General features: G+C 41.1%; 2 protein-coding genes across 2 annotated transcripts; both read right to left on the bottom strand.

The window, feature by feature from the left end:
• Positions 1-1,189: 1,189 nt before the first annotated feature.
• Positions 1,190-5,433, bottom strand: LOC128456401 (glycerol-3-phosphate dehydrogenase [NAD(+)], cytoplasmic). The gene is made up of 8 exons (XM_053440561.1): positions 5,293-5,433; positions 3,899-4,076; positions 3,650-3,790; positions 3,422-3,560; positions 2,904-3,016; positions 2,166-2,402; positions 1,967-2,073; positions 1,190-1,688 (listed from the first exon to the last, which is right to left on the bottom strand). The coding sequence occupies exons 1-8, from the start codon at positions 5,334-5,336 to the stop codon at positions 1,592-1,594; spliced, it is 1,056 nt and encodes a 351-aa protein (XP_053296536.1). The 5' UTR covers positions 5,337-5,433; the 3' UTR covers positions 1,190-1,591.
• Positions 5,434-6,110: 677 nt separating this feature from the next.
• On the bottom strand, positions 6,111-20,806 carry smarcd1 (SWI/SNF related, matrix associated, actin dependent regulator of chromatin, subfamily d, member 1). Its single transcript, XM_053443241.1, has 13 exons — positions 20,621-20,806; positions 17,379-17,557; positions 17,193-17,235; positions 16,132-16,254; positions 15,810-15,932; positions 15,045-15,161; positions 14,619-14,720; positions 14,245-14,406; positions 12,733-12,830; positions 12,176-12,311; positions 10,785-10,907; positions 8,909-9,010; positions 6,111-7,540 (listed from the first exon to the last, which is right to left on the bottom strand). Exons 1-13 carry the CDS (start codon positions 20,804-20,806, stop codon positions 7,487-7,489), a joined length of 1,548 nt encoding a protein of 515 aa, XP_053299216.1. The 3' UTR covers positions 6,111-7,486.
• Between the last annotated feature and the right edge of the window lie 4,982 nt (positions 20,807-25,788).

Consider the following 25,788-nt stretch of genomic DNA (forward strand, 5'->3'; position numbering starts at 1 on the left):
GGATGATAAGTGATGGGCTCGTGTCTGAGGAGGTGGCACTCTCTAGCGGCCAGATGGGGTATTACAACTAAAATCTGTCAAGGAATATTCTGCAACAGCTCAAACATACTGAACCATGAGGTCAAGAAGGCTGAGGCCACTTCAGGCCAGCTCAGAGGTTTGGAAACTGAACCCCTTTAAAATGTGTTCAATTTGAAATCCGAGTGGCCCCACAATAGTTTAGTGTTTCGATAAGAGGCATCCCTCCACTGGTGTTGCAGGGGATGAGGCAGCTGCAGTGGTGTCCGCCCGTCTAATAATAGATGGACATTTGCTTCTCTGGAGCACGTTATTATTAGAAATCTCACCGGGCAGTTGACTCATTAACTATGCGAGGGATTTCCAGCGAGGGAATCGAGAATTGAACAGGCGGCAAATGATACAAGGTCAAGGTCCACACCACACTTCAGAGCAAATGGGCTGATGAACACATAAAAGTGAAGATATGAGTGGGAACAGAGGACGGGCATGGAGAGGATTCCTTGTGTTTTATATATATATATAGAGAGAGAGAGATCTTGAATACAATTTTGAAACTAACAATTTAGTATCACTTAAACGGCACTTACTTATCGCACTTTGTAGTTTTGCTTTTTTGGAAGAAATTCTAGTTTCTTGATTCTTGTTGTTCTGGGTCTGTACCCTCATGGTTGAATTCAATTATTGTAAGCCGCTTTGGATAAAGCCTTTGTAGTATTTGTACTTCCACAGTGTTTCACGAGGCCTTCAGCTGAAACTCATGCATTCTGCCTTACAGGGACTGAGCGGCCTTCAAACACGTCGGCATATGCTGAGGCACAGATGGCTGTTGATGAAAACACACCGGCCTTCGTGCATTTTAACAGAAATCCCCAGAGATGTTTTTAAGTGAATATAGAGAATATAAGAAACTGTGTTGAAAAACACAGACACATCGTTATTTAATCTTGCTGAGCAAACGACCATCAGTTCCGAGGCCTGACACTGAAGCAGGACATGTGCTCAGAGAAAGGTTGAAGTAACACGGTAGAAAATGGTAAAGGTGAAGCGGTTAGAGTGGCAGTGAGGCTGAGCTCAGGTCGGGTTACAGTGAAGCTGCTGCTGCAGAGACGCTCTCTGGGTGACTCCTGAAGACACACACCAGCCAGTCAGAGACACAACTCGGAAGACACACCATAAACAATCATTTATTCCAAAAATAAACTTTGTTCAGTTATCGGTTACATCTCGGTACAAGGGGGGGGGGGGTTGTGTTCAGTGCTTTGTTGAACACGGTGAAAAGTCACTTGACACCAAAGACATGACGTAACATTTCCAAACATCCAGGTCAGGGTAACGTGTATTTAACTCAAATTCTTCACACTTTTAAGACCTGGTAGATTGACGACACGTACACTTATGAATGGTTAAGTTACAGCAGGTGGACACAGCAGCTCAGGCAGAGGGAGGACAGGTTTCTTTCTTTTCTCTGTTGGAGTCGTCCGGATGAGGCACATTCTTCAGCTGACGTCTCCTTCGTATAAACTTTTTGGTTTTCTAGTGCAAAAGTCCTTTTCCCCAGAGCGTCGGTTCCTCACTTGTGCTCTGGGTGGTTCTGCAAACACTGGATGAACTCAGCGACGGGGTGGCCGTTGAAGCAGATCTGATAAACAGCGGCGAACAGAGGAAACCTGGAGAGACCAGAGAAGGATGTTAGAAGGACTGAGGAGGAGCTGGGGAACATTTCGGGGCAATGAAGCTTTAGATTCAAACCACTTTCACACCGACTACGAATTAGCTTAGCTTAGCATTAAATTAACTCATTTGTAAATAAATGAATAAAACTGTGCATCTTATTCGTTTGATTAATGCAAAAACCAAAGTGCAAAAACAACAATTTATGATTTGTGAAATAAGCGTCATGTGCTTCTCATCAATCATCCTGCGATCACATATGAGACAAACGTACTTGTCCACCATGTTTTTCTGTTTCAGGATTTCGTGGACCTCCATGGCAGTAGCTGGACCTTGAAGCTTCTGTCCGTTCAGCAGCTCGTTCTCCAGCTGCTCGATGCTCTGAACACAGAGATGATTGGCTTCACGTTATTATCACAGATCAAGATGAACACACTCAAACACACGTGGGGAGAAAAGGTTTTCCCTCCTACTTTTCCTGTCCTGGCGAAGGCCTCCCCGATCTTGCGGTTGCGACCCCCGTAGCAGGTGGTGATGAGGTCAGCGATGCCGCAGCTCTCCAGGAAGGTGGCGGGGGAGACGGGGCAGGCCGTGCAGAAGAACTTAGCAAAGGCGATCATCTCCATCAGGCCGAGACGAATCACCGCCGCCTTGGTGTTGTCCCCGAAGCCCAGACCGTCACAGAAACCTGCTCCGACCGCCACGATGTTCTACAACGAGGAAGACAGAGGACATGTTACTGTGAGGCCTCTTTGTACTAATACGTATGAGTACTACGCTCTACATGGCCACTAAAGACTGGAGCTATCTCTTTGCTGGTTTTAATAAATATAGATCCTGTTGAATAATATTTCAATATAAAGAAATACCCAAACGATCAAAATCTAATGTACAATCCAATGTTTGGAACAATTATTGCTTGAGCTTCTTAAACCTGTCATTTTAAAGTTCTCAGTGGAAAAGATATAAATTAACCATCATGTAAACACGTCTGAAGAATCAGAGACATGGAGGCTTCACCTGAATTTAAAGTGAACGTGCAGTAGACACAAAAACATAATTTCATAAATATGCATCTGGAGCATCTTTTCCACCAGCACATCTTTTCATGCATGTTTCCTTGTGTATTTTAAAGCACAGACATAGATTAAAATGTCTGCTGGCTCTCTTATGGTTTTGAATATCAGATTAGATTAGAGGAGAACGTCGACCTTCAGAGCTCCACAGATCTCCACGACATCCGACTCCTCCACCACGGTCACACGGAAGTTGGTGGTCTGCATCAGCTCCTTCAGCATGGACCCATACATTTTGTCTTTACACCCTGTCAGTAAAAATGTATGATCAGTTTCTATAATGCAATTATTTCAAATATATACTATAATGTACATAAAACAGCTGGAGAGGATAACTCAAGACAGACGAGGGTGGAAACAATTCATCAATGGCCTATGTTCCGAAAAGGAATATAGAAGACCAAGTAGAAATAATACAATAAAATGGCTGAACAAAAAACCTTAAACTATACTGTACTACAAAAACTATTCCAACATACCAAAAATATGAGGAAGCAAAAGACAAATAAAGTAAATAAAGACAAATAAAATCCAGTCAAAGTCATGAGAAGACAAAGTAGAATGGCTTGTTGAAACTTTGAACCAATGAACACTTCAGATTGAGTTTCTGCCATCTTCCCCCCCACATGCTTCATCGAGTATTAAACTCCTACCGATGGTTGTTTCACAGAACTTCTCCTCAGCGACCTCGTTGGCGATGTTTGCTCCCATGAGGACGGCCATGGTGATGCCCAGCTTCCCTCGGATCACCTCTGAGATCAGCTTCAGACCCTCCGGACTCGCATCGATGCCCTGCACGAGACAGACCAACACAAAACCCACGTGAGACAACCTGAGAGGAAACACACTGCAGATCTTACAGACCTCTGTGTGGACGTTACCTTGATGAGAGACATTCCCACAGCGTCCTTCTTGATGTGATCTTTGATGGTGTCACACACTCTCACGATGAACTGGTGAGGGACCACGAAGATCAGGATGTCGGCTCCTTTCACCGAATCCACCAGTTCTGGAACACCCAGCTGAGGAAGAGAGGAATCGAGACGTCACTCAGGGGAAAGTGCAAACTGTTTGTTTCTGAAATCTTCTCCTCCTATCTCCTTCATCTCAGGATCGTGTCCTGGTCGTACCACGTTGGGGGGCAGCTTGTGACCCGGCAGGTACTTCACATTCTCGTGGTCTGTGTTGATGATTTCTGTGAGTTTACGGCCGTTCACCGTCTCCTCGAACACCCACATGTTCACTGTGGTGTCAAACTGGTCATACTGGGCTGCGTTGGCGCCCACGATCTTGGCGATGGCAGAGCCCCTGTGGACACGTAGAGAAACACATGAGGATGACCTTGTTAACACTGGGCTTTTTAAGATTTATTTATTGTATAATGTATATTTCGTATAGTCCAAAGTACTGGCTGACTGATTCAGAGACAGTGACGTATCTCAGAGTGTTTTCACTAGTAAACAGAAGTCAGCTGACACATGGAACTCCATTCATTTACTTCGACTGTACTGTAAACATTTCACGTCACATGACTTCAAAGATTTTTCAGATGCTTTTCAAGACAAGAATAACACTGGACATGAAAAACAAAACCTCTCATTGAAACACAGTGTATTGAATATCAACAGAACTAAGATCTTAACATTGGTATTTGCATTATCACTTTTTGACCTGAGGTGGAATATTGTACTTTTAACTTAACATAAATTGGTCCAATTACCCTCTTGTGAACGGCTAGTAAAGAAAAACTATATATATCAAATATAGTAAAACTATAGATATCAAACCTAAAGTTTTACTATACCATAAACCATATATATTAAATACATAGTTTCACTTTTACTAAAGAACCTTTACTGTGTGGTACATATGCTTTTACTTATACTGGACTGTATTAACGGTGTGATATTTGTATTTTAACTTGTACTGGAGTATTTTTATATTGTCGCAATTCTACTTTGACTTGTACTACTGTACTTTTACAGTGTTATTTGAACTTGTATTGAAGTATTTCTTACATTGTGTTATTTCTACTTCTACTCGTAATACAGTACTTTTATATTGTATTATTTCTACTGTTACTTGCACTAGAGTACTTTCAGGGTGTTATTTATACTTTTACCAGGGTGACGCTTCACTGACTGCAGTAAAGGTCACGCAGGCTGAGGGTGAAGCTGATTCAACACTAATGTTGTTTAATGACACAAAGAGTGTGGAGAGTCTCACACTAAGAGCTCAGAGCATTGAAGCTTCAGAGGAATCAGACAGCTCCTCTCTGCTCTCTTCTCACTCTCATGAACACGTCCAGGTTCACCAGGACTAAAGTTTCCTTCCTGCTGCAAAGTTTCCAAACTTTTACGCTCAAAAACTTTAAGAAACATTGTGTGTAATCTTATCCACGCAGAAACAACACAGCTATGGTGCCTGTGACTGTTCTATGTTGATGACAGCTGCAGTGATAAACCTGCACCACCACTGGTTTGAACTCAAGAAGAGCATCAGAATAATTCAAAGCTCCACTCACCAGTTACCAGAGCCGATCACACACACTTTCTTCGGAGCTGCCATCCTGTGTTTGAACTTTCCAGACGGATCTGCTGCTGCTGCCGGTGCGAAGACGCACTAAGGCCGAGACGCAGAGTTTATATACAGGACAAACAGCTGAGGAGGCCAGGGCCCTCCCTCTACTCATGGCTGGTCTGCTCCGCCCCCCCCCCCATACGCTCTCTACTTCACTTACTACACACACATACATTCTTCACTCAAGTAAGTGTATAAAAGTACTGGTCCTGAAAAGTACAGAAAGTATAAAAGTATTAAGTTTTTTTCTGACTGTACCTGTGCATAGCAAACTGAGACTCACAATGTCACACTAATATAGTCTGAAGACTATTTAACTTGAACCACTCAGACTTAATTAAAAATAAAAAACTATTTTTCATAAACGGGTTAAGGCAAAACAACTTTTGTGATCATGGAATACTGTCCAATTAAACAAAGTACTTAAGTCCTACCAACTTTACTTTTAAGTAGCTCCACCTCAACCAGCTGCTGTTAACATATTCCTGCATCAGCATTAAAGATTTAATAACATCAGCCAGGAGACATTTTAATGCAGAACTTATTTTCAACATTTGTGCTCTTTTACTTTATTCAGAATTAAGAGTTTTGTATTGCTTCAGTTTTTGACTCATGTATAGTTCTTAATGTCTTAAACATTTGTTGCCATTAAAACAAATAATGAATTGAGTCAATCAATTGTAAATCGATGAAGGGAAATTAAAGTTTTGTTTTTTTCATAATAAACAGAAAAAACTAACAAAAGAAGTTGACACATACAGCTACATTTTACATATCCTTTATTATAACATAAGAACATACAGAAAAATAGGTTTGGTCCATGAAAAAGTCTGCAGATTAAAATAGTACTGCAGTCCAACCAGTGTTGTGTTTTACATCCCAGAGGTTCCCACAACTCGTTCCAAATCATGCACCTCCCCAAACCCACATTAGTGTATTCTTGGAATTTGTTAATGAAATGCACACACACAAGAGATTCAGCCAGGACCCTCGTCTTCATCTTCATCAGTGAAAACCATTAAACCACAGAGGGGTCAGGTCTTCAGCAGAGTGTCAAAGAAGCAACGACTCTTCACATCAGCTCGTCCACACGTGAGACGGAGCTCAAGTGTTTCTTAGCTTCTCTGCACACGTTCAGAAGTACACAAAACTATGAGCAGTAGATTTAACTCCTCCCAGCTCGCAGGCGACATGAATGCCGAGTGCATTCAGCTCTGCAGAGCAGTGGTTCATCAAACAGGACTTTACGTGCTCTTTACGTTGTAGTAGCTAAATCACTGGGCTCCGAGAGCGAGGGGCCGATTAATATAAATACTGGTTCAACTATCGCAGCGTAGACAAAAAGTTAAGAAAAAGATCTGTCAGGATAAGAGATACAATTTTTACTTCACATCCATCTTCAGTTTTTTTCTGCTCATTATGTACAAAACTATATAGACTAGAGGTACTCGTACTAGCTACTTCCATGATAATCTGTACTATCTAACAAGACAAGTACTGTATAATACACATAAAAAACAAAGATCAATGGTAATGAACAAAAAGAAGAAGAAATTAAAACAACTTCATACTAAATGGCACTTAACAAAAAGTAACCGCTTTTCCACAGAAATGTATTTTCTGCCACAACGGACTGCGGCACCAACTGTCCAAAGAAAACAATGAGTGATTGGATTGATTACAAACACAGTCACGATCAATATTTAACTGAAGGGGCGAGCATCAGGTGGAGTGTACAAAGTAAATTAACTTTCCAGAACCGGGGGGGAAAGAGAATCAACACATTCCAGCTGATTTAAAGATTTGTTAAGTCCCCGGGACACTGAGTTCAGTCTGCTTGTACGTATGGAGAGAAAAGGAATGCTTCCAGGTGCCTGAACCTTAGACATGCAGGAGGAAAAACATTGTGCTCAAGAAGCTCTCGTGTGAGGGGGGGGGAAATAAAAACGTACAAAAGTGTGGAAGTAGCTACTGAAAGTAAGAAAAATCCTATAACAGTAAAACCATGTAGTATCTATGTCTGTCTGGGTTTGTCGTGCGTCTGTACGCCAGTGGTAAGAAGTTTGTATCCCCCCCCCACACACACCCAGACACATCAGTCTTCTCTGACAGCACATCTGCCGCGTGTCCAGATGTTTTTAGGTGTTCCTGATGCCGAGCGCCTGCTCCAGCTCCTGTCGTCTCTGCTGGACCTGAAAGACAATTTCACACATTTAATCAGTGACGTCCCGATGAAACTGTGAACGTGATTAAACCAACAGGACCAAGACCTTTTGCATTAGCACTGAAGGTTAAATGAATAAATGCGGCTCCATTAAAAAGATTCATTGGGAACTATTAAGATGATCAATTTATTGTTTTGGTTATTCTTAGTTTTACAGTGAAGATGTTAGATATTCTTACAAATGTGAAGATTTAATTTTTCTGCTTCTCGTCGTTGTATATGAAAGTAAGTGGATCAACTTTTATCTGATAAATAATAGTTTTCTCTATGAGAAAATGACAAATATCTGTAGCTCCAACTTTAAAAAGAGAGAAAACTACTAATGAAAAGGTTTCAACAAAACCTTTGACAAATATCACTGTTTTCATGAAATTAAGTCCAGATGTTTTATACATTTAATAAACAAATGAAGTCTAAGAAAATTATGTGCAAATCTATCGATAAATAAAATAATTGTAATGCTTAGCTTTAAGAGAAAAGGCTCCAAGCCTCGATTAATGAGGATGTAACAATAGAAGAGTGAAATACTGTACAGATATAAATGGCTGATGTGTACATTTGAGTTACTGCAGTTAAAATTCACAAATTTCAAAGTAAGATCCCTGAAACTTACGATAAATGAAATGGTGTTAGATGAGCACTAATGCAGCGTGGTGAAGAAATGTAGGACGGAGGTTCGGACAGTTGGTTTCAATACATTACCCTTTAAGACCTAAAATATGAATTAATATCCCCACGAGTGTAATATGAAAAAGGAGCAGTGCACACTTGTTAATATGCACGTCAGGGCTGCTAGCTCTTAACTGGGAAAATAAACAGAAACCATCCATAGGTAAATTGCTTATCATCATATATGGCATTAGTAAATTTAATTTTAGGAAACAGGGGAGCTATTTGCCTCTGCGGCGGGGCAATATGAGTTATAACATGAATGTGATTATTAGAGGAGAACATCTCAGGCAAGGAAGGATATTTAATTTGGCTCTGCATTAAGAGGAATGAGCATTTCTTGTTTGTGTCAAGGTTTGTTTGTACGAATTTGTTTTCACCCCGTCTTCCTCTTTCCTTGTATATTTATGTTTTGTATATTATATTTGCTGGTATTAATAATAGACTGTTTATAAAGATAGATGACATGACTTTGTTTGTTCAAGTATTAATTGTTCGGCTACGTCGGATTTTAATAATTTGATGCTATAAAAACATGGTGAACTTTCATGATAGACAGCTGAGACTGATTGTTGACTATTGGTCGAGGACATGTATCCTGATGCTCGATGCTAAAACCAGAGGCTAAAATACATGAGGAACAACAAGCAGAGGGGAACGTGATTACCTTGGAGTAGAAGTAGCGACAGACGGCCTCCTGAGCCCACGGCTGGTAGTAAAACTCAGCCCGACGCTCTTCTTCTGGGTTTCCTACCACATCAGTCATGGTCTGGGAACAGAAAATAAAAATTGATAAAGAGAACTTCAATGAGCCCAGAGGCGGACCAATCAAATAGAAAACAAAAACACAGGACGACGGATTCTATTGAAGAGACTGAATTAAAGACTGACTGCAGTTACGATGACCTGCTGATAAATAAAAAAAAATAGTGGAGCAGCTAGCGAGCTCTGGACTGATCCGTTCGACTCCACACTGCAGGTGGATGACAGGTGGTCAGCAGGTCATCGGCTCAGAGGGAAGTCCGGTGTGAGTCCAGTCAGACACGTTGTTATTCGTTACACATCTCTCTGCGCTCCTGTCACACACTTGAGATAGCAGGTTGAGCATATGTGTGTGTGAGAGGGGGGGGGCGGGGGGGGGGCAGCTTGTGTGCACAGTGTCCACACAGTTACATCATTTAAGTTGTCTTTCCGCAGATGAACCTTGGATTTAAATCAATGTCACCGTGACACAGCAAAACATGGCTCGACGGCAAGACATTTTCTGAACATAAAGATTACTCAGGCTTCCAAATGCCAGCGTGTGTGTTTATCCTTGGACTTATTCTGATTTATCGGATTGCCATTTGATGTCTGAGACGTTAGCGAATGTCAAGTGGTTGTCAATAGTTTAAATGACAGCAGGTATCAATCATCTGTTGGTGGTTAGGACGCATATCCGGGTGTGAATTCTGAAGTGCAGGATTCTTGTATTCACTGAATCATAATTACATCGACTAATTCTGCTTCCGTCATTGATTCCATACATTCATTGTCTAGAAATAACACACATTTTGTTTGTAGTTGTTGCCTTCAAATGGGCTTTAAATAGAGAGTCCCTTTTATGTTATAAAACAAATCACAAAATCTACCTCAAAGGGCTTTAAAAAAAACATCCTTTACCCTTAGAATCAAATTTAAAACAAAAACAATTTGAATTCCTTTAATAGGAGGAAAAACTAGTAGGAGTCCACAATAGACAAACATTAAAATCATCGCACAAAGCAAACGTGTGGTCATGTCATATCTCAGTTACTACTAACATAACATCTCTCCTGCCAGGTGTCTGACAGCAGACCACTCAGGAGGCATTGACCTGCTGCCATCAACTGCTGCAACATGGATTCATAGTTTTGTGGTCCAGTCAGTTTTTAGTAAGAGTTGAATTGTTTAGTTTACAGCTCAACGTGCTCCTGTTGCGTTCTGAGTGTAAAGAAGCAGCTAAAAACAAAGTGCAATGATTTGATGGTCAGACCTCAGGGGCTTCTTCACAAATCTTTTTACACTGCATGAAAACAGAATTTCATGAGGCAGGTGGGTGAAGCCACCACAGTAGTGACAGGGCACTAAGTGTCTCTGGTTGGAAACTAACGACTCAAAAGACTACAAGTCTGCAGTGAAGCACTTTGCTCAAGTGACACTGGTCTGTGGAGAAACAGGTGGTGATGCTTCTACATCTTTCTGATGCATTTGTTGTTAAAACAAACATTCAGCCAAAAAGACCTTCAGTGCTCTAAGTGGTTTCTCTCTTGAATTGACACCTCAACAACAAACTAAAAACTTAATGTGGCTACACCTTTGCTCTCATTTAAAAACATGCTGCAGCACAAAGGCATTTAAAAAAGCTCCACTGACGACAGCTTTGATTCTTGTTCGAAGGTGAATTGTTTTTCGAGGCAGAAACAACATGGTATCTACAACGAGAGTGGATCAAAAACAAAAAAGTGCTTCAAGTTCAGTTAAAGATCCAGTTCGGAGTTCTAGGTGATGACAGACACACTGACCTTGAGGTCTCTGCACTGGGACTGCAGCCAATCGTTGATAAAGCCCTGAGGATCTCTGGCAAAACTCAGCATGAACTCTCTCTGGGTCTTCAGCTGGTTGATGGTCTCAATGGTTTCATGGATCTGTGGGAATTAAGCAGTGAATTAGGTATTGATTAAATATTGATATAGACAGATAAATCAAATAGCAGATAAAGAGATAACTTTGCTGAGGACAGATAAACTTTTTCTTTTGTTATAATTTGTTTTACATACTGGAATTCAGCAGCAAAAACAAAAACTGAACTTAAATAAACTTCTTTATCAGAGTGACACCTCCACGAAAATGATTCAGATGGTACTGAAGCTCTTAAACATTTTCTAATGCTTCCTCCATTTTAATCAGTCTCTCCACTTAAGCCATTTGTAAAATTCATGCTTTAAATCCTCAGAAACGTCTTCCTCCTCATTCTGCATGAGAACTGCGACTTGCTGGATAATCTGGAACGACGTCAAGTATTCTTATAATCCGAAATCCCACTCATTCATCACTTGCATAATAATCTGAAAAGCAGATTAATATGTTTTGGTGAGTAACGCTGAACATAAACAGATGCATTCTCTAATTGTGCGGAACACCAGAAAAACTAGATTCACTATACTATCGCTTCATTATTGTGTTTTTTGTAAAATAAACAAAATTAACATCATTATATCCATGAAAGCTGTATTTTTGAGAAGAGCGGTTTGAATACAGGTAGAATAAAAGCAGTTGGTCCTGTATCTGGGTTAATACAAGTCTGGTTGTGTGACAACAATGGCCGAGACAACCAAGACAGGCTCTGCTACGAACTGTATCTGATATCAGCAATCTAAACTCTGAATAAATAAAAAGTACGTCGCCTCGAAACAGAAAACAAGCTCTCTGATTTTATATTGTTGACTTGTCTCCAAACAAAGACGACACAGTGGGACGTCTTTTCAGGGAACGGCTCCATGTCCTATCAATGTGATTGCAGCCATCACGGTCAAGGTAATAGTTGTCAGCAGGAGGTCAAAAATACCTCAATACCGAGGAGAGAGAAGGCAACAATACACCGGCAACAACTCGAGGAAGCAGATATGTGTGAAATTAGCCTCAGCAGGTTCACAATATAAGAAGAAAATAGCTCTTTCACATTAAATTTGAGTCAAGTGCGCTTAAAATTGTGGTTAGAGACGATGGAAGCTGGAAATGGACAATAGGGTTTACTACCGTAGGGAACTACTTAGCAGCATTGAATGCTCACAAGAAATTCCATGTCAAAAGGTAAAAACTGCCCACTGTGACCACACATTTCTGTCCATACCTCTCAGGGACAAACACAAAACTCTGTGACATCTGTAAAAGGTTGAGCTGTTGACTGCTCTACCTTGTTGTCCAGTCCTGCTATTTCCTGCTGACTGGCAGTGGAGAGCAGGAAGGAGTTCATCTGGGTCTTCAGTGTGTCGTCCACTTCCACATCAATGTCATAGCAAGCAGTCTTCTTTTGGTCATTAGGGTCCACACTGCAAAAAAGTTAATACAGTTTATACAGTGATTTGTTTGTGTGTTCACTGTTAAAAAAGCCACATGTGATGACAGACCATAACATTTAATGCAAACCTGCTCTTCATGTCGGTTAAAGTTCCAACAGAACCCCAAATACTTCTTAACAGATTGGTCGATCAATGGAAAACTTTGATTTAATAGTCGTATTGTTTGCAAGCAAAGTTTTACAATCATGTTTTTGCAGCTTCTCCTTTTGTAACAGCTCAACAGGGAAATTAGTGTTACAAGCCGTTTATCCAGCTTCTAGTACTCTCAACAGCAGTTAATGAAAATGTGTGATGATCATTTTGCCTTTTTCCAAAAATCGTGCGACAGTTTGAACTAGATTTCGTTGGGAAACTAACTCCTGTAGACACCTTTATAAAAACATCCCTGTACCTGATCACATGGTTGATGATGATGGGCTCTGGAGGCATCAGCAGTGCATGCAAGCGCTGCGGGATCTCGGAGAACTTCATTCTCTGGGTCTCAAAAATCTGAAACAATGATAACAACTCACGGTTAGAGTACGAGAGAACAACACCACTAACATCACAGAAGAATAATAAAATTAGAGGCATAATTGTAGTTTCATATGTTTTCAGAAGTTTAGTGTGTGGGATTTAGTGGTGAACTGAAAACCCATTGTCTCACCCTCTCCTTCCAGGCTTGTGTGGGGAAACCCACAGTGGCCTTCAGATAAACAGAAAATGAGTTTCTTAAAGGTTCAGTGTGTAGAATTTAGTGACATCTAGTGGTGGAGTCGCATGTGGCACTCCACCACTTCCAAACATGAAAGAGAACCTCTGGTAGCCTTCATCAAAACTCAAAAGATGTTTAGTTTGTCCTGTCTGGGCTACTGTGAAAAACTTGGCTGCCTCCATAGTGAGGACCAGCTACTGATCTATATATTAAGTATTTAAATATGAAGGGCCCATTCTAGGGTAAGGACAACTACAACATGTACAATTTAGATGAAACACTCGTGAAAACATCACCACTGTGTTTTTATATTCAGTTTCTGCTGATAGATCATTTTCACCAAAATCCTACACACTGAGCCTTTAAGCTTAGTTCTTGCTTAGGGCTGAGAAATTTAACAATAGAGTGGAAACAAGTATTCGGTCGACAGAAAACAAATCAGCAACTGCTTTGATAATTAATGATCAAGTGCTTTATCAAGCAACAATTGAGGTTCCAGCTTCTCAAATGTTTGCTGTGTCAATGTTTTCCTGAAAACCCTGATTAAAATTGATTTTGTATGACCCAGGCTTGATTGCTGCTAGTTCTGTGCCCATGATGGTTTGTTGCTTTGTTGCTCAGCCTCTTTTGTGTTTGACATATTTACTCTGAACAAAAACGGGCTCCTCTAATCTTTTCACTTAATCTCTTTTTATTCTCCCAAGGTTTGTTTGCGAGTAGTTGTGACTTCTGATTTATACAGATTTTATCGCTCTATTATCCACAAAGCAGTGGTTTAAAGTTAAAGTCTTTATTCAACATTTTCCACATCCCAAAATCAAAGTAGTACATTTACTAGAAAGTGTGAAGAGTATAGGTATTATAAGCTGGCAAACAAAGTATTATTTCATACTTTGTTTGCAAGCTTACTACTTTATAGAAACTCATTAATAACATCCTACACTCCTGTTTATCTTGGCAGTGTGGAAAATAATTCACAGGGAAACCAGTCAGTGACCCAGAGAGAAAGAGAGACTCCATAAAAGGAGAGAAGGTAGGAGAAGAGTGACTGTGTAATTTCAAAAGTGAGAATTAAACAAGACAACTATGAGACTGTTTATCATTCCAGCTACAGTTTGTGTTCACCACTTGGATTAATATAATTTCCCCCCTTTGGTGTATGTTAATGTAACATACACTAAAACTATTTTTAAGATGTGTTCCTCTCACCTGCTGCAGGTACTTGTCACAGTTGATGAACTCGCGCTCATGAGGGTCCTGGAGTTTGTGGGTCTTCACGTACTGCCAAAGGGCCTGAATGATAACAGGTCTGGTCTGGGTGTGGATACCCAGCATACGAGCCAGCCGGGGGTCCAGCTTGAATTGAGGGGGCTGTTTGGAGCAAGGTCAATTTGTTGTTAGAAGATGATTCAGGTTATTTACCTTGAAGATGTTTCTATAAATATATGTCATGGTCCTTTGTGACTGGCAAATTGGTCAATGTGTCTTTTGGAAGATGGAAAAACATGAAAAACACTGTATATTTCTAAAAGGAAACGGAAATTACCAAAAGACATAGACAGAGAAAACCACTGAGGATTTACCTGGTAGTCAAGCATGAGGAGGACGGTGCAGCGAACACCCACATCACCTGGCCTCTTCACCTGGAAACCATCAGTCTCCTGGGTGGTGGCGGTCCTGTGCCACTAAAAGAGATGACGGACATTTTACTAACAAGTTTTTACTGATCAGTCTGATTTTCTTACATTTAGCAGAACAATTACAAAAGATTCTCAGCGTTAATTGAACATTAAAAAGTGATGTATCGACAATACAATCAGTGACCACTTATACAATGCAGCTATTCTTCCAATTCTGCATTAGAGTTTAATTTTACTTATCTCATGTAGGTAAATGGTAAAGAAAAAGCACATGTATTAAAGCATAAATAATACACTATGGCCCCCAACCAAAGGAAAACATGGTTTATAACCGACTTGCATCCTGAGAAACACAGCGAGTGATCTTACTTCCACAAGGTGATTATCGGGTCCATACAGGTCCTTGTCCAACTCAATCACCAGGGACTTGAAGAAAGAAGAAAACTTCCTCTTCTGTTTGGTGGCTTCATACTTGGACACAGCTGTCTGCAAAACACAGGTTATTCATATTAGTTACGTTTTTGGAAATAAATGGAGCTATTTATTTAAATTATCAGTGCAATGTGTATGTTTTGTCGCTTAAGTGAAGTGAAGCATTTGATCTAAATCATGTCAAACACAAGAATAATTTTGTCATTATACCAAGGATTAGATAGTTATGACAAACAACTAAATGAACATAAGAGAAATTATGTGTTTAATATTAAAATACACAAAACTGCCACCAAATTATGCCTAGAGAGGGAATTCTCCGATATCAGATTTGTCACTTTATTAAACTGAAGGGAAAAATGAAACGGACAGAAGCACTATGAGTCCCACTGAGTTACTTGGTGCTTTATCTTTTTAATTTGTCTGAAGAAAGCGTAATGGAAGAGAAAGATATTAGCTTAAACCACTGCTATAAAAATATTACAAGGAACTGGGGGGGAAAGAGGCACCACTGACAAATAATCATTTATGACAACTTAATGAAAAAATTATGCAAAACTGAAAAATGTTTGTTTTGTTAGTACCCACTAGATAGTCTTTCCTACAGTATGTCATATTGAATAAGACACACACAAGTACGTTCAAATTAGACAACAGTCACAACTTGGGGAAATAAAACGTGCAAAGTTTAAATTAGCTTACATCTTCCAGCAGACGCCCCTCAACACGCAGCTCCCACGATGCAACTGTGCCTTCTCCGTCCTCGGCATCCGGCTTTGCAGGGTTGAAGGTGTTCGATATGAAGATCCGAAGCTTCCTCTTTTGCTAAAAATAATAAGTCAAGACAAACTCACTTTAAATTCATACGTTTCCATCACTCAACACTGGCTTTATATCTAAACTGATAAATAACGCTGGTGGCCAAACTTAGGGTTCTTTAACACAAACTGCTATATGACTTTAAAATGTACTAAATGTTCGAACAGGAGAGTATGAGGTAGTCAAGAGTTAAATGAAACCGTACCTTGATGGGCCTCTTGAGGGCCTCTTGGATGTCCAGCCTTTTGCGCATGATGGTCTGGTCCAGCTTCCTCTCAAAAGCCAGCAGATCCATATAAGCCTGAGACTCTGGGACCAGTTCCCTGATCTGGAATAGTAAAGAAGATACTTGAAACAACTGGAACAACATTAAACAAGTACAAGAAAGTACACCTCAAGGAATTCCCCCTCAGTTATCAACCATATCCTCATATATTGATTCTGAATAAACGTTATGGCAGCATTTTGTCTAGTCACTCTGTATCTCAAAGAGGAGCTGTGCATTAGTGATGAGAGAAGGTTTGTGAACCCGGCTAAATTATCTGGTTCTTTGCAGTGATGCTCAAGGTAATAAGATAAGCTTGAGCGAATGTGTCTGCATTGATCAGGGGCATTAAATATTCACAATGCTGGAGGAGAAAGTAAGTGAACCATTGGATGTAATAACTGGTTGAACCTTCTTTAGCAGGAATTACCTCAAACATGTGCTTCTACTCACTGGATCAGATTGTCACAATGTTCAGGAAGTGTTTTGCACGACTGAGATTTCCCAGGATTTTGGTCAAATCACACATTTTTATAGGGAACATCAATTCCCTCAGCAGGCTAGAAAGAATCTTAAACACCATTGTAAATGGAATATAAGATGTTTTAATAACTTTAAAAGGCAGTTTTGAGGAAACCTAGAGGTAGAGTTGTCACCCATTAAGAACGTCAATGGTTTGATCCCTGACTCCTGTTGCGCGCTGTACGTACAGCACCATCTATATGACTCGGAGTGTGAATATAACCAGTTTAGTAAAGTGGGTTAGGTTTGAGCTCTCGATAAGCACCAGATGAACGCAGTCCATTCAATCTGGGGGGAAATTACACTGACGATACTGTGAAGTGCAAACACTCCTATAACGTTGAACAGAGCTCTCAGGAACCACCCTTGTTTGAAGCATCGGAATTAACATTCGAATGGACTTGCAAATATAATCTCTCCAACACACTCAAGGCCAGAATAAATGGATTTCTGTTCAGTTGAATTTGACTAGTACTCACCCTCTGAGGTAGAATTTTATCAGCCATCTTCTTCTTCTTTGTGCTGTAGAAACAAATTAACAAAGCAAGACGTTTGAGAGTGAGTCGAGGCAGCTCTGTGCATCCTCACATCATCCGCAGGTGAAGACTCAACAACAGTATTATGACAAAGACTCAAAAAAAGGGGGGGGGGGGGGGGGGGCTTACTGCTGGTTGCGGTTCTGCTGCTGCTGAACTTGCTGAATCTGCTGGGGGGCTGGCCTCTTACGAGACGGGTCCATCACACCAGGCATCCCAGGGCGAGAAACAGGGCTGTTGCCGTATCCTGGGGGGCCCATGGCTGGTCCCTGAGGGGTCATACGGTTGGAGGGAGGCATGCCCGGTCTCTGCACAGAAAAGAAAAGTAAATGTTACTATTTTAAGAAAAACACTTCAGACAATACTTTCTGGGCATTCTTTTACAGCCACTAAATCTGGAGCACAGAAATATCTAATCATCTGCTTTGAGGTATTGCAGATGTGAAACAGATTCCGCCAGTGTTTCATATTTTCCGCCTCTGGTGCAAGAATCTGGTCTGCACAGGTCCATAACTCAAAATATGAATAATATTCCAACTTTAAACCGTTGTCCTGACCCACACAAAGAGGGCACAATCTTTGAGAAGCGCCCTACTCAAACATGAGCAATTTTACTGGAGGTAAATTTCTGTCAACTGGACACTGTCCTTAAGTTTTATTCACTTTTCACTAAAACACTTCTTAAAAAACCATTAATCAAAAAGAGGAATGGATGCGTGCTCAGAGATGTGAAACACCCTGTTCGCTTAGAGAGTGAATCTAAATCATCATGCCTCCTAAGAGAAATTATTTCTGCTAATTAATGTGTGCATTTCCATTTAATTTATGGGTCCGCGAGTTGCCGTGAATCTAAAAACGCCTGAAACGGTGCAGGAACAAAACAGCTCATTTGTAAAGCACCCTGCGTTTCCAAGGTCAGCATGTGTGATGAGAGCCTTGAAATGGCGTTTGAGGGAAAGAAAAAAGCAGATTCACGATCCTCACATCCTTTCACTTTACTCTGTACGGTTATTGTCTAAGATGGTGGTCATATCTGCTTTAAGACAAAGGATTAAATAACACCAAACGAATCAGTGCCGAAATGTGAATAAGCCACAACACATAAGCTGCACATTGCCTCACGTCAAATAATTCACCAAACACAATTAAAACAAGATTTTCTTCTTTTCATTAAAGACACATCTGCCTGGAACATCAATTGTCCTACAACATGCACGCAATCTCATTCCAACGAGTAAATGCCGAACAAACACTGAGACCAACTCACCAAACCGTGTGCTAAAAACTCAAAGAGGCGACTTTGTGCACCTGAATGCATGAGTGCGGGCGAGAAGAAGCTGATGAATGAAAAATCCCTGACTGCAGTGTTCCCTCCAGGAGCCAATCTGACAAATGACAGAGAATTTAAGGGACTATCTCCTAAGCCTATGGTGGAGAGGAGGAAGAGTGACGGACATTGGCTTGTCAACAGCACAGGGCGGATGTATGTGCTCTACCTTTTCCACAAAGCACAGTGTGGGCAGCAAAGGGACCGTATGTTGATCATTAAGTGCTTTTCACACAGCACAACCTTGGCTTACCCGAGAACAACTGGAGTTCAGCAGTATTCAGGGTACGAATCCTCTTTGACTATGTGGTGAAAGGAAGCTCGTAAGACTGAAAGCAGTCAAGGCTGCTAGAGAAAAAAAAGATGCACCATCCTTTCACTCGTGCTTCAGGCTGCCAGTAGCTAGGCAGCAAACACTTCAACCCCTGCAGATCAGCATTGATGATTAGCTTTTGGTCATGATTCTATGAAACAGTATATTAGCTGGAGATGACTAATGATCCACTATAGGGGTGACAGTCTAATGAAAACACTGCACAAAATATCAGATTTATAGTTATAATACGACAATCCCACACGGACAAATCCACCAACATTATGTTGATGAGAAAATAATGTGTAGGTCAAGGTTTTAAACCTTCAGCTCTAAAATGTGCTTCGTTAAAGTTGCATATGGAGAAACTGTCGATGTGACTTGTTTCATATCTGTCTGCAAAAGGCAAAAAGTTTCTTCTTACTGGAAGCCAGTCATTGTACCTCTAATTTTATATTTACAGATGCACAGCACATGTGAAGTGGGAGACATCTTCTGTCCAGTGGTTAAAAATGTGAAATGAACAATATTTCTGAATTTATGGGTTTTGATGTCTCCATAAGAAGGAAGGGACGGATGTTAATCTGATTAATAACTCATCAATTCAATTTTATGAAAATAGTAGTAGAGGTCATAGCAGTAGAAAACTTTTACATGCGATCAGGGTACTTTCATATATCGAATGTTTCAATGAACCTCCCTGACAAAGGAGTTTCTTTTCATTTCAGATTAACAGATCATGTTATAACTCCAGAGAGCAAGATGTTGGATAAATCTGTCCTGCTACTTATCAGAATCTACTTTCACTCAGATGTTCAAGCTGTGCTGCATGAAAAGAGGGAAAAGTCCTATTTGAGAAGTTAGAACAACACACTTGAAAGTTTAAATGACTTAAAATAAAGCCAAACCAATACACTGGCTATTTATTTTCTCTGTCTGTGGATGACTTATCTGCACAAGTAGGATCAGAGTCATTTATTTGACTTGTAAGAATCTGCAGAAGTTCAACTCAGTTGGGTGAAAGTTCGAAAAAGCCCTAAACTTTATGGAGTGACCATCTTGGACTAGTTGCGTTGACGTGTACTACCTCCAGCTGCCGGCCACCTGCAGCTTCACTAAACGCAGGGAAAAGACGAAGCACTGTGCAAAGTGCAGAACTCCAGCGGGTGATCTGTGTACAACACAGTGTACCAGCCTGGTCCTGGTTCGAGTCCCTCCTGTGATCCCTGTTTATATAGGATTAGCATCGCCTCACTCAGACCCGCACAATGAACCACGGAGCTGTGCGGCTTTAAACTTTCTCCTGCAACAAACTCCGCAAAGTAAAAAACACCAGATATCAGAAACTCACTTTGTGGAGCTTTTATTAAACGACTCCGAGTGTTTACGGTTTGTTTTCAGTTGGAGAACCGAGCGGTAAACTGGCAGCTAGCCACGTTAGCCGCCTGAGCTAATTGGCTACCGAGACTACCTAGCTAAGCTCAACGTTAGCAGGCGGGAGGTTCGGCGGATTCAAACCGGCGAACAAACTCTCACACTCGGTCAAAGTGGTCTGTGTACGTGCCGGTGACGGGCTATCTGCTCCCCGACCGGGAGGAGTGTCGCTGCGAGCCGGGGCTCGCACCGGCGACGGGGGTGAAAGTTAGCCGCTGGTGACAAAGCAGCGGTGGGAAGGCTTTGTTCTAGCGGACAGGCTAACGCGTCAGTAGCCAAGATGGAGCGATATCTCACCGGGTATCCAGGCCCGGGCATCGGGGAGCGGTACATGTGGTTCTGCGCGCCTGACGACGGGCCCATTCTTCCCGAGGGAGTCCCGGGCCCCATTCCTGGTCCCACACCCGGTACCGGTGGTCCAGGTCCCATTGCTCCGCCGCCGCCACCCGAAGGTATCGTCTGGAAGCCGCCTCTAGCCGCCATCTCCTCTGTGAATGACGCCGCCGGTGGAGCAGCCGAGTTACCGCGAGAGCTGAGCCGCGGGAAGTGGCTGCGGAGCCTCGGTGACTCCTGCTGGAGGGTTAGGGTACTGCAGCAACACTGAGCTGGTGCAGGGCATGATGAGTATATTGATTATTGGAAAAAATTATTTAGCAGAATTTCATTAAATTCCTGGTGGAAGACACAAATCCTTTCTATTGACAAAATAAAACATATACATTTTAAACTACTGTAAAAGTCCTGCATCAAAAATTCAAGTATTAAGATTGATGGATAGATGGTTGGATATATATACATGTGCATAGATAATTAGATGTAGATAGATAGATTTACTTTATGGGAAATGATTGTGTTACAGCAGCATGTCAAGGTCGTTGCACACGTTAATGCTACAACGTGATATGATAATAATCTAAACGCCAAAAGTGTTTAAAACATTAGTTTAGACCTGTATGGCTTTAATGACTTGGTTTAATCTTTACCTGTGAAAAATTACAACATAGAAAATATTAACAGCAGCAAAAGTTTCTATTGTATAAATGTGAACTTTTGGTTTTCCAGTGCTTGAATTTGCCAATGCCTCATGTCCACATTTGAAACGAGTTATCACAAAAACCACAAATCAAAATCGTTTCAATATTTTGTTCATTTTCCTCATTACAGCATTGGTTCATAAATAAGTGATTTAACTCCGACCTTGTTCATTTGCACCTCTGTGACAGGATGGATTTTTTAAGTGAAACGGTTTTTAATGACCTTCAAATCTACATCGTCATCATTATTACATTAGAGAGACAGGGAGAGATGTTTGAGTGTGTAACCAGCTGGGGTTGTGCACATCACCCAAGGAATCAAACACTTTCTTGTTTCCAAACTTTGATGTCATTACACTTCTCCTTCCAATTAGTACGGGAGCTACAACAGTACCGAACACGGCCTCCCATCTGTTTGCACAGCCTGTTTGTGTTTGATCAGTGTGTGATCGTGCGAGTGCATACGAGGGAGGACGGGGGACACATTGTGTATCTCTGAACAAGGTGTCGCAAATTCCTCATTTACAAGAATCTGGAGCATCTGATTCACTGCCTTGTTCTTCAGATCCAGAGAGGATTCTACATCCTTTGTGTGTGCGATGACAGCTGATTAGGTTCGTCCTTTGTCCGCCTCCTGACAGCCTGATATTTAACAAATGAGCCGGGGTTCACACTTTAAACAAATGAAAGGACAAATCAGGCGGACTCCAGTCTCCAAATCTCATATGGCGTCTTTTCTGTGTTGAGAAATTTTGACTGCGCTATAATTATTAAGCCCCTTAACGAGCTGAATGTAAAGTGGAGCCCGGAGGAGCCCGGCCCAACCTTATCTATGACAAACGGCTGAGCATCCTAATTGCACTGACAGATCTGACAGGATAAATTTATACCACTGACGTGACTCACATGACATGAAGGCTGGAGAGAGAGCACAGAGACAAGCTGGAGTGTCAGTTCTACTTTAAATATTTATTTCTGTACCGTAGCCTTTAGATCTAATATTATATCTCTGTTTTATAATAACAACTGAGAACCACTGCATCAAAATTTAACACTTGAAGTCATATTCATCCCTGATCAGATCCCTGATGTGCAATGAGTTATTTTATGTTATTTCGACGCAGCGTTAGTGTAGTGTCGATACTAGGGTTGGGCAGTGAAGGAAAAAGTATTTAGTGGTTTACTTGAGCAAAAGTAGCAGAAATACTCAGTTATATGAAGTCCTGCATTAAAAATTTTACTTTTCACTTTCTCTAACAATGTATTTTTCGCGATTTTCACAAATTTCTCCGGGAATAATTCAATTAAAAGACCAGCTATGTTTAAGGGACTGATATATGAAGCTGTCATGTACATGTGGTGGAGCAGAAAGAACACTGATCATAAAAGTTTTTGCCGTTTTGAACATAGGATACGATGTGACAGTTTTAAACCTGCTGTAACACTGGGTCATAAATAATCACATACTTGAAAACTGAAAATGAATGTTAATTAACTGAAGAGTAATATAAAAAAAACACAAACACTATGCCAAAACCATTTGTCCTAGATACAGTTTACTACTACACAGGGGCGTCGTTAGGCCTGTTTTAGGGGGGCTGAAGCCCCCCTAAAATGTGCTTCAGCCCCCCAAAATAATTATTGTGATTTATTTTTTTTTTAATTAAACTATTGTTTTACACATGGACAAGTTATTTATAACTCTAACATGCTACATGTCATTTTAAATTGACTTCAGGGCCATGAACATGTCTTCTGATCTGATATTGACCTCAACCATGAATAAATTGAAATAAATGTGTATATATACAGTAAATATATAAATGATAATGACTTGTGTGTGTGTGTGTGCGTGTGTGTGTACGTGTATGTGTGTGTGTGTGTGTGTGCATGTGTGTGTGTGCGTGAGTGTGTGTGCGTGTCAGATGGGCGTGGTCAGTGTGATGGGTGGGTCCTCAGATCAGATGATTGTATTATTATTGTATTGTTGTCATAATTAATATATAGATTTGACCAAATGTAAAAAAGTTAAGAAACATTGTTTGTCTATGCTCTGCTGTGTTCATATGAATAGTAGCAAACTAAATGAATCACACTGATTTGTTTCACTCCAACACTGTGTTAATTGATCAATGAATCCTGTGTGTATATTCAGAAAGACAGAGGTAGATGTTACTATACTAGTTATTTTTATTCAAAAAGTTTAACATATTTACAACACATCATTAGATCATTTCAAATATGTACAAATGGGGACAGGGGAGGGGTTTGATTTGAGGAGTAGAAAAAGGGTGAGGGTGGGGGCTTCTCCACCTCTTCTCTCTCCTCCAGCTCATCTCGGCCTCCTCCTTTCTGTAGCTCAGTCCCATAGTTGGAGTTTTCTCCTGCTGCAGTTTCGTCTCCTTTCGGCCCTGAAGCAAGCACCTTCTCGTTCTCCTTCTCTCCATGTTGACCTCCACCTCACTGCTCACTTGTGCAGACTTGCTTCCAGAATTTTAGCCTTGGCCTGACAGTCAGTGAGCTCGGCCAAGCAGTCAACATAGGCCCTGAGGCGAGCATGCCCTTTCACTACCTCCTTCGTTATGACAACATCTTTGTCTTTCAGCTGGTTTTCCAGCTGCTCCACCTTCTCCGTCAGGGCCTGGATCTCATTCTCCTTCTCCGTCTCCATCTCCCTCTCGGTCTCAGTCTCAATCTTAATCTCCTTCTCCTTCTCTTTCTCCGTCTCCTTCTCCTTCTCCTCCTCCTTCTCCTTCTCCACCGCCATCTTTATGATATCATCTCTGTCTTTAAGATGGTTTTCCAGCCGCCACACCTCCTCCTTAAGAATCCAAATGTTCCTGTTGGCTCGGAGGATTTCGACATTGTAGATCGTCACAAGTTTCTCCTTCTCCTTGTCCTTCTCCTTGTCCTTGTACTTCTCCTTCTCTTTCTCCTTCTCTTTCTCCTTCTCCTTCTCCTTCTCCTTCTCTTTCTCCTTCTCCTTCTCTTTCTCTTTCTCTTTCTCTTTCTCCTTCTCTTTCTCCTTCTCCTTCTCTTTCTCTTTCTCTTTCTCCTTCTCCTTCTCCTTCTCCTTCTCCTTCTCCTTCTCTTTCTCCTTCTCCTTCTCCTTCTCCTTCTCTTTCTCCTTCTCCTTCTCCTTCTCTTTCTCCTTCTCCTTCTCCTTCTCCTTCTCCTTCTCCACCTCCACCTCACTGCTACATCCTGTATCAGGCTGGGGTCGCTCCTGGTGCAGCCTTGCTTCCATAAGCTTAACCTTGGCCTGACAGTCAGTTAGCTCAGCAAGGCAGTCGAGATAGGCCCTGAGGCGAGCGCGCCGTTTCTTCACCTCCTTCGCTATGACAACATCTTTCTCTTTCAGCTGGTTTTCCAGCTGCTCCACCTTCTCCGTCAGGGCCTGGATCTCATTCTCCTTCTCGGTCTCGGTCTCAATCTCCTTCCTCTTCTCCTTCTCCTTCTCCTTCTCTTTCTCCTTCTCTTTCTCCTTCTCTTTCTCCTTCTCCTTCTCCTTCTCCTTCTCCACTGCCATCTTTATGAACTCATCTCTGTCTTGAAGCTGGTCTTGCAGCTGCCATACCTCATCCTTAAGAGCATTGATCTTCCTGTAGGCTGTGAGGAGTTCGTCATTGAGGATCTTCAGAATATCTGGTTTCTCCATGGTTCACCACAGAGAGTAGATCTATCTTTTGAAGAAGCTGTTGGATGAGTTGATGCACTATTTTCCGAAGAAGTTTCTGCTCTTGTCTGGAACTTGAAGTCAAAAGGCTTTATGTCTGCAGGTGACAGGATGAAATAGTGTGTAAGATTTAGGTGAATTTGATCAATCAAACATTCAATATAAAACAATTGACACAGATAGAGAGACACACGCAGAGAGAATGAGAGAGAGAGACAGACTGGCTGGTTTAAGCGAGAGAAGAGAGAAATCTAAACTCTGAGTGCACCACTCAAACAACTATAATTCTGAAACTATAAGTCCTATCTGTGAAATAAAGACATCGGGAGAATTCCAAGACTTTGCCGGACAGACAGATATATTTGAAATTTGTGAGAGTAAAAAAATGGGACCGTGTGAGCAAGTTATGCAAGTTGATGCTCCTTCCAGAAAAGTTTTCTCTGAAATAACATTAGACCCAATAGAGAGGGATTGTTTTTTTCCTTAAAGGAGCTACACACCTCATGTAATGTGCTCCTAGCATTAACTTAAGCTTCCGTCAACTTGTCCTTCAACACATTCAAACTACACATTAACCAAAAAATCCCCAGTACATTTTTTGGGGAAATAAAACGTCCCTCATCAATCACCATGGCACCAAGCCCCTTTGATTTTGATTTGAATTTGAATCTGAATTTGATTGGCAGTGATGGAAGCTGTTGTTTTTTTACTTTATCTTAAATACTAAAGTTAAACACCAAGGTTAATCTTCCCAA

The sequence above is a fragment of the Pleuronectes platessa genome, chromosome 2 (assembly GCF_947347685.1).
Source record: "Pleuronectes platessa chromosome 2, fPlePla1.1, whole genome shotgun sequence".
Taxonomy (NCBI): domain Eukaryota; kingdom Metazoa; phylum Chordata; class Actinopteri; order Pleuronectiformes; family Pleuronectidae; genus Pleuronectes; species Pleuronectes platessa.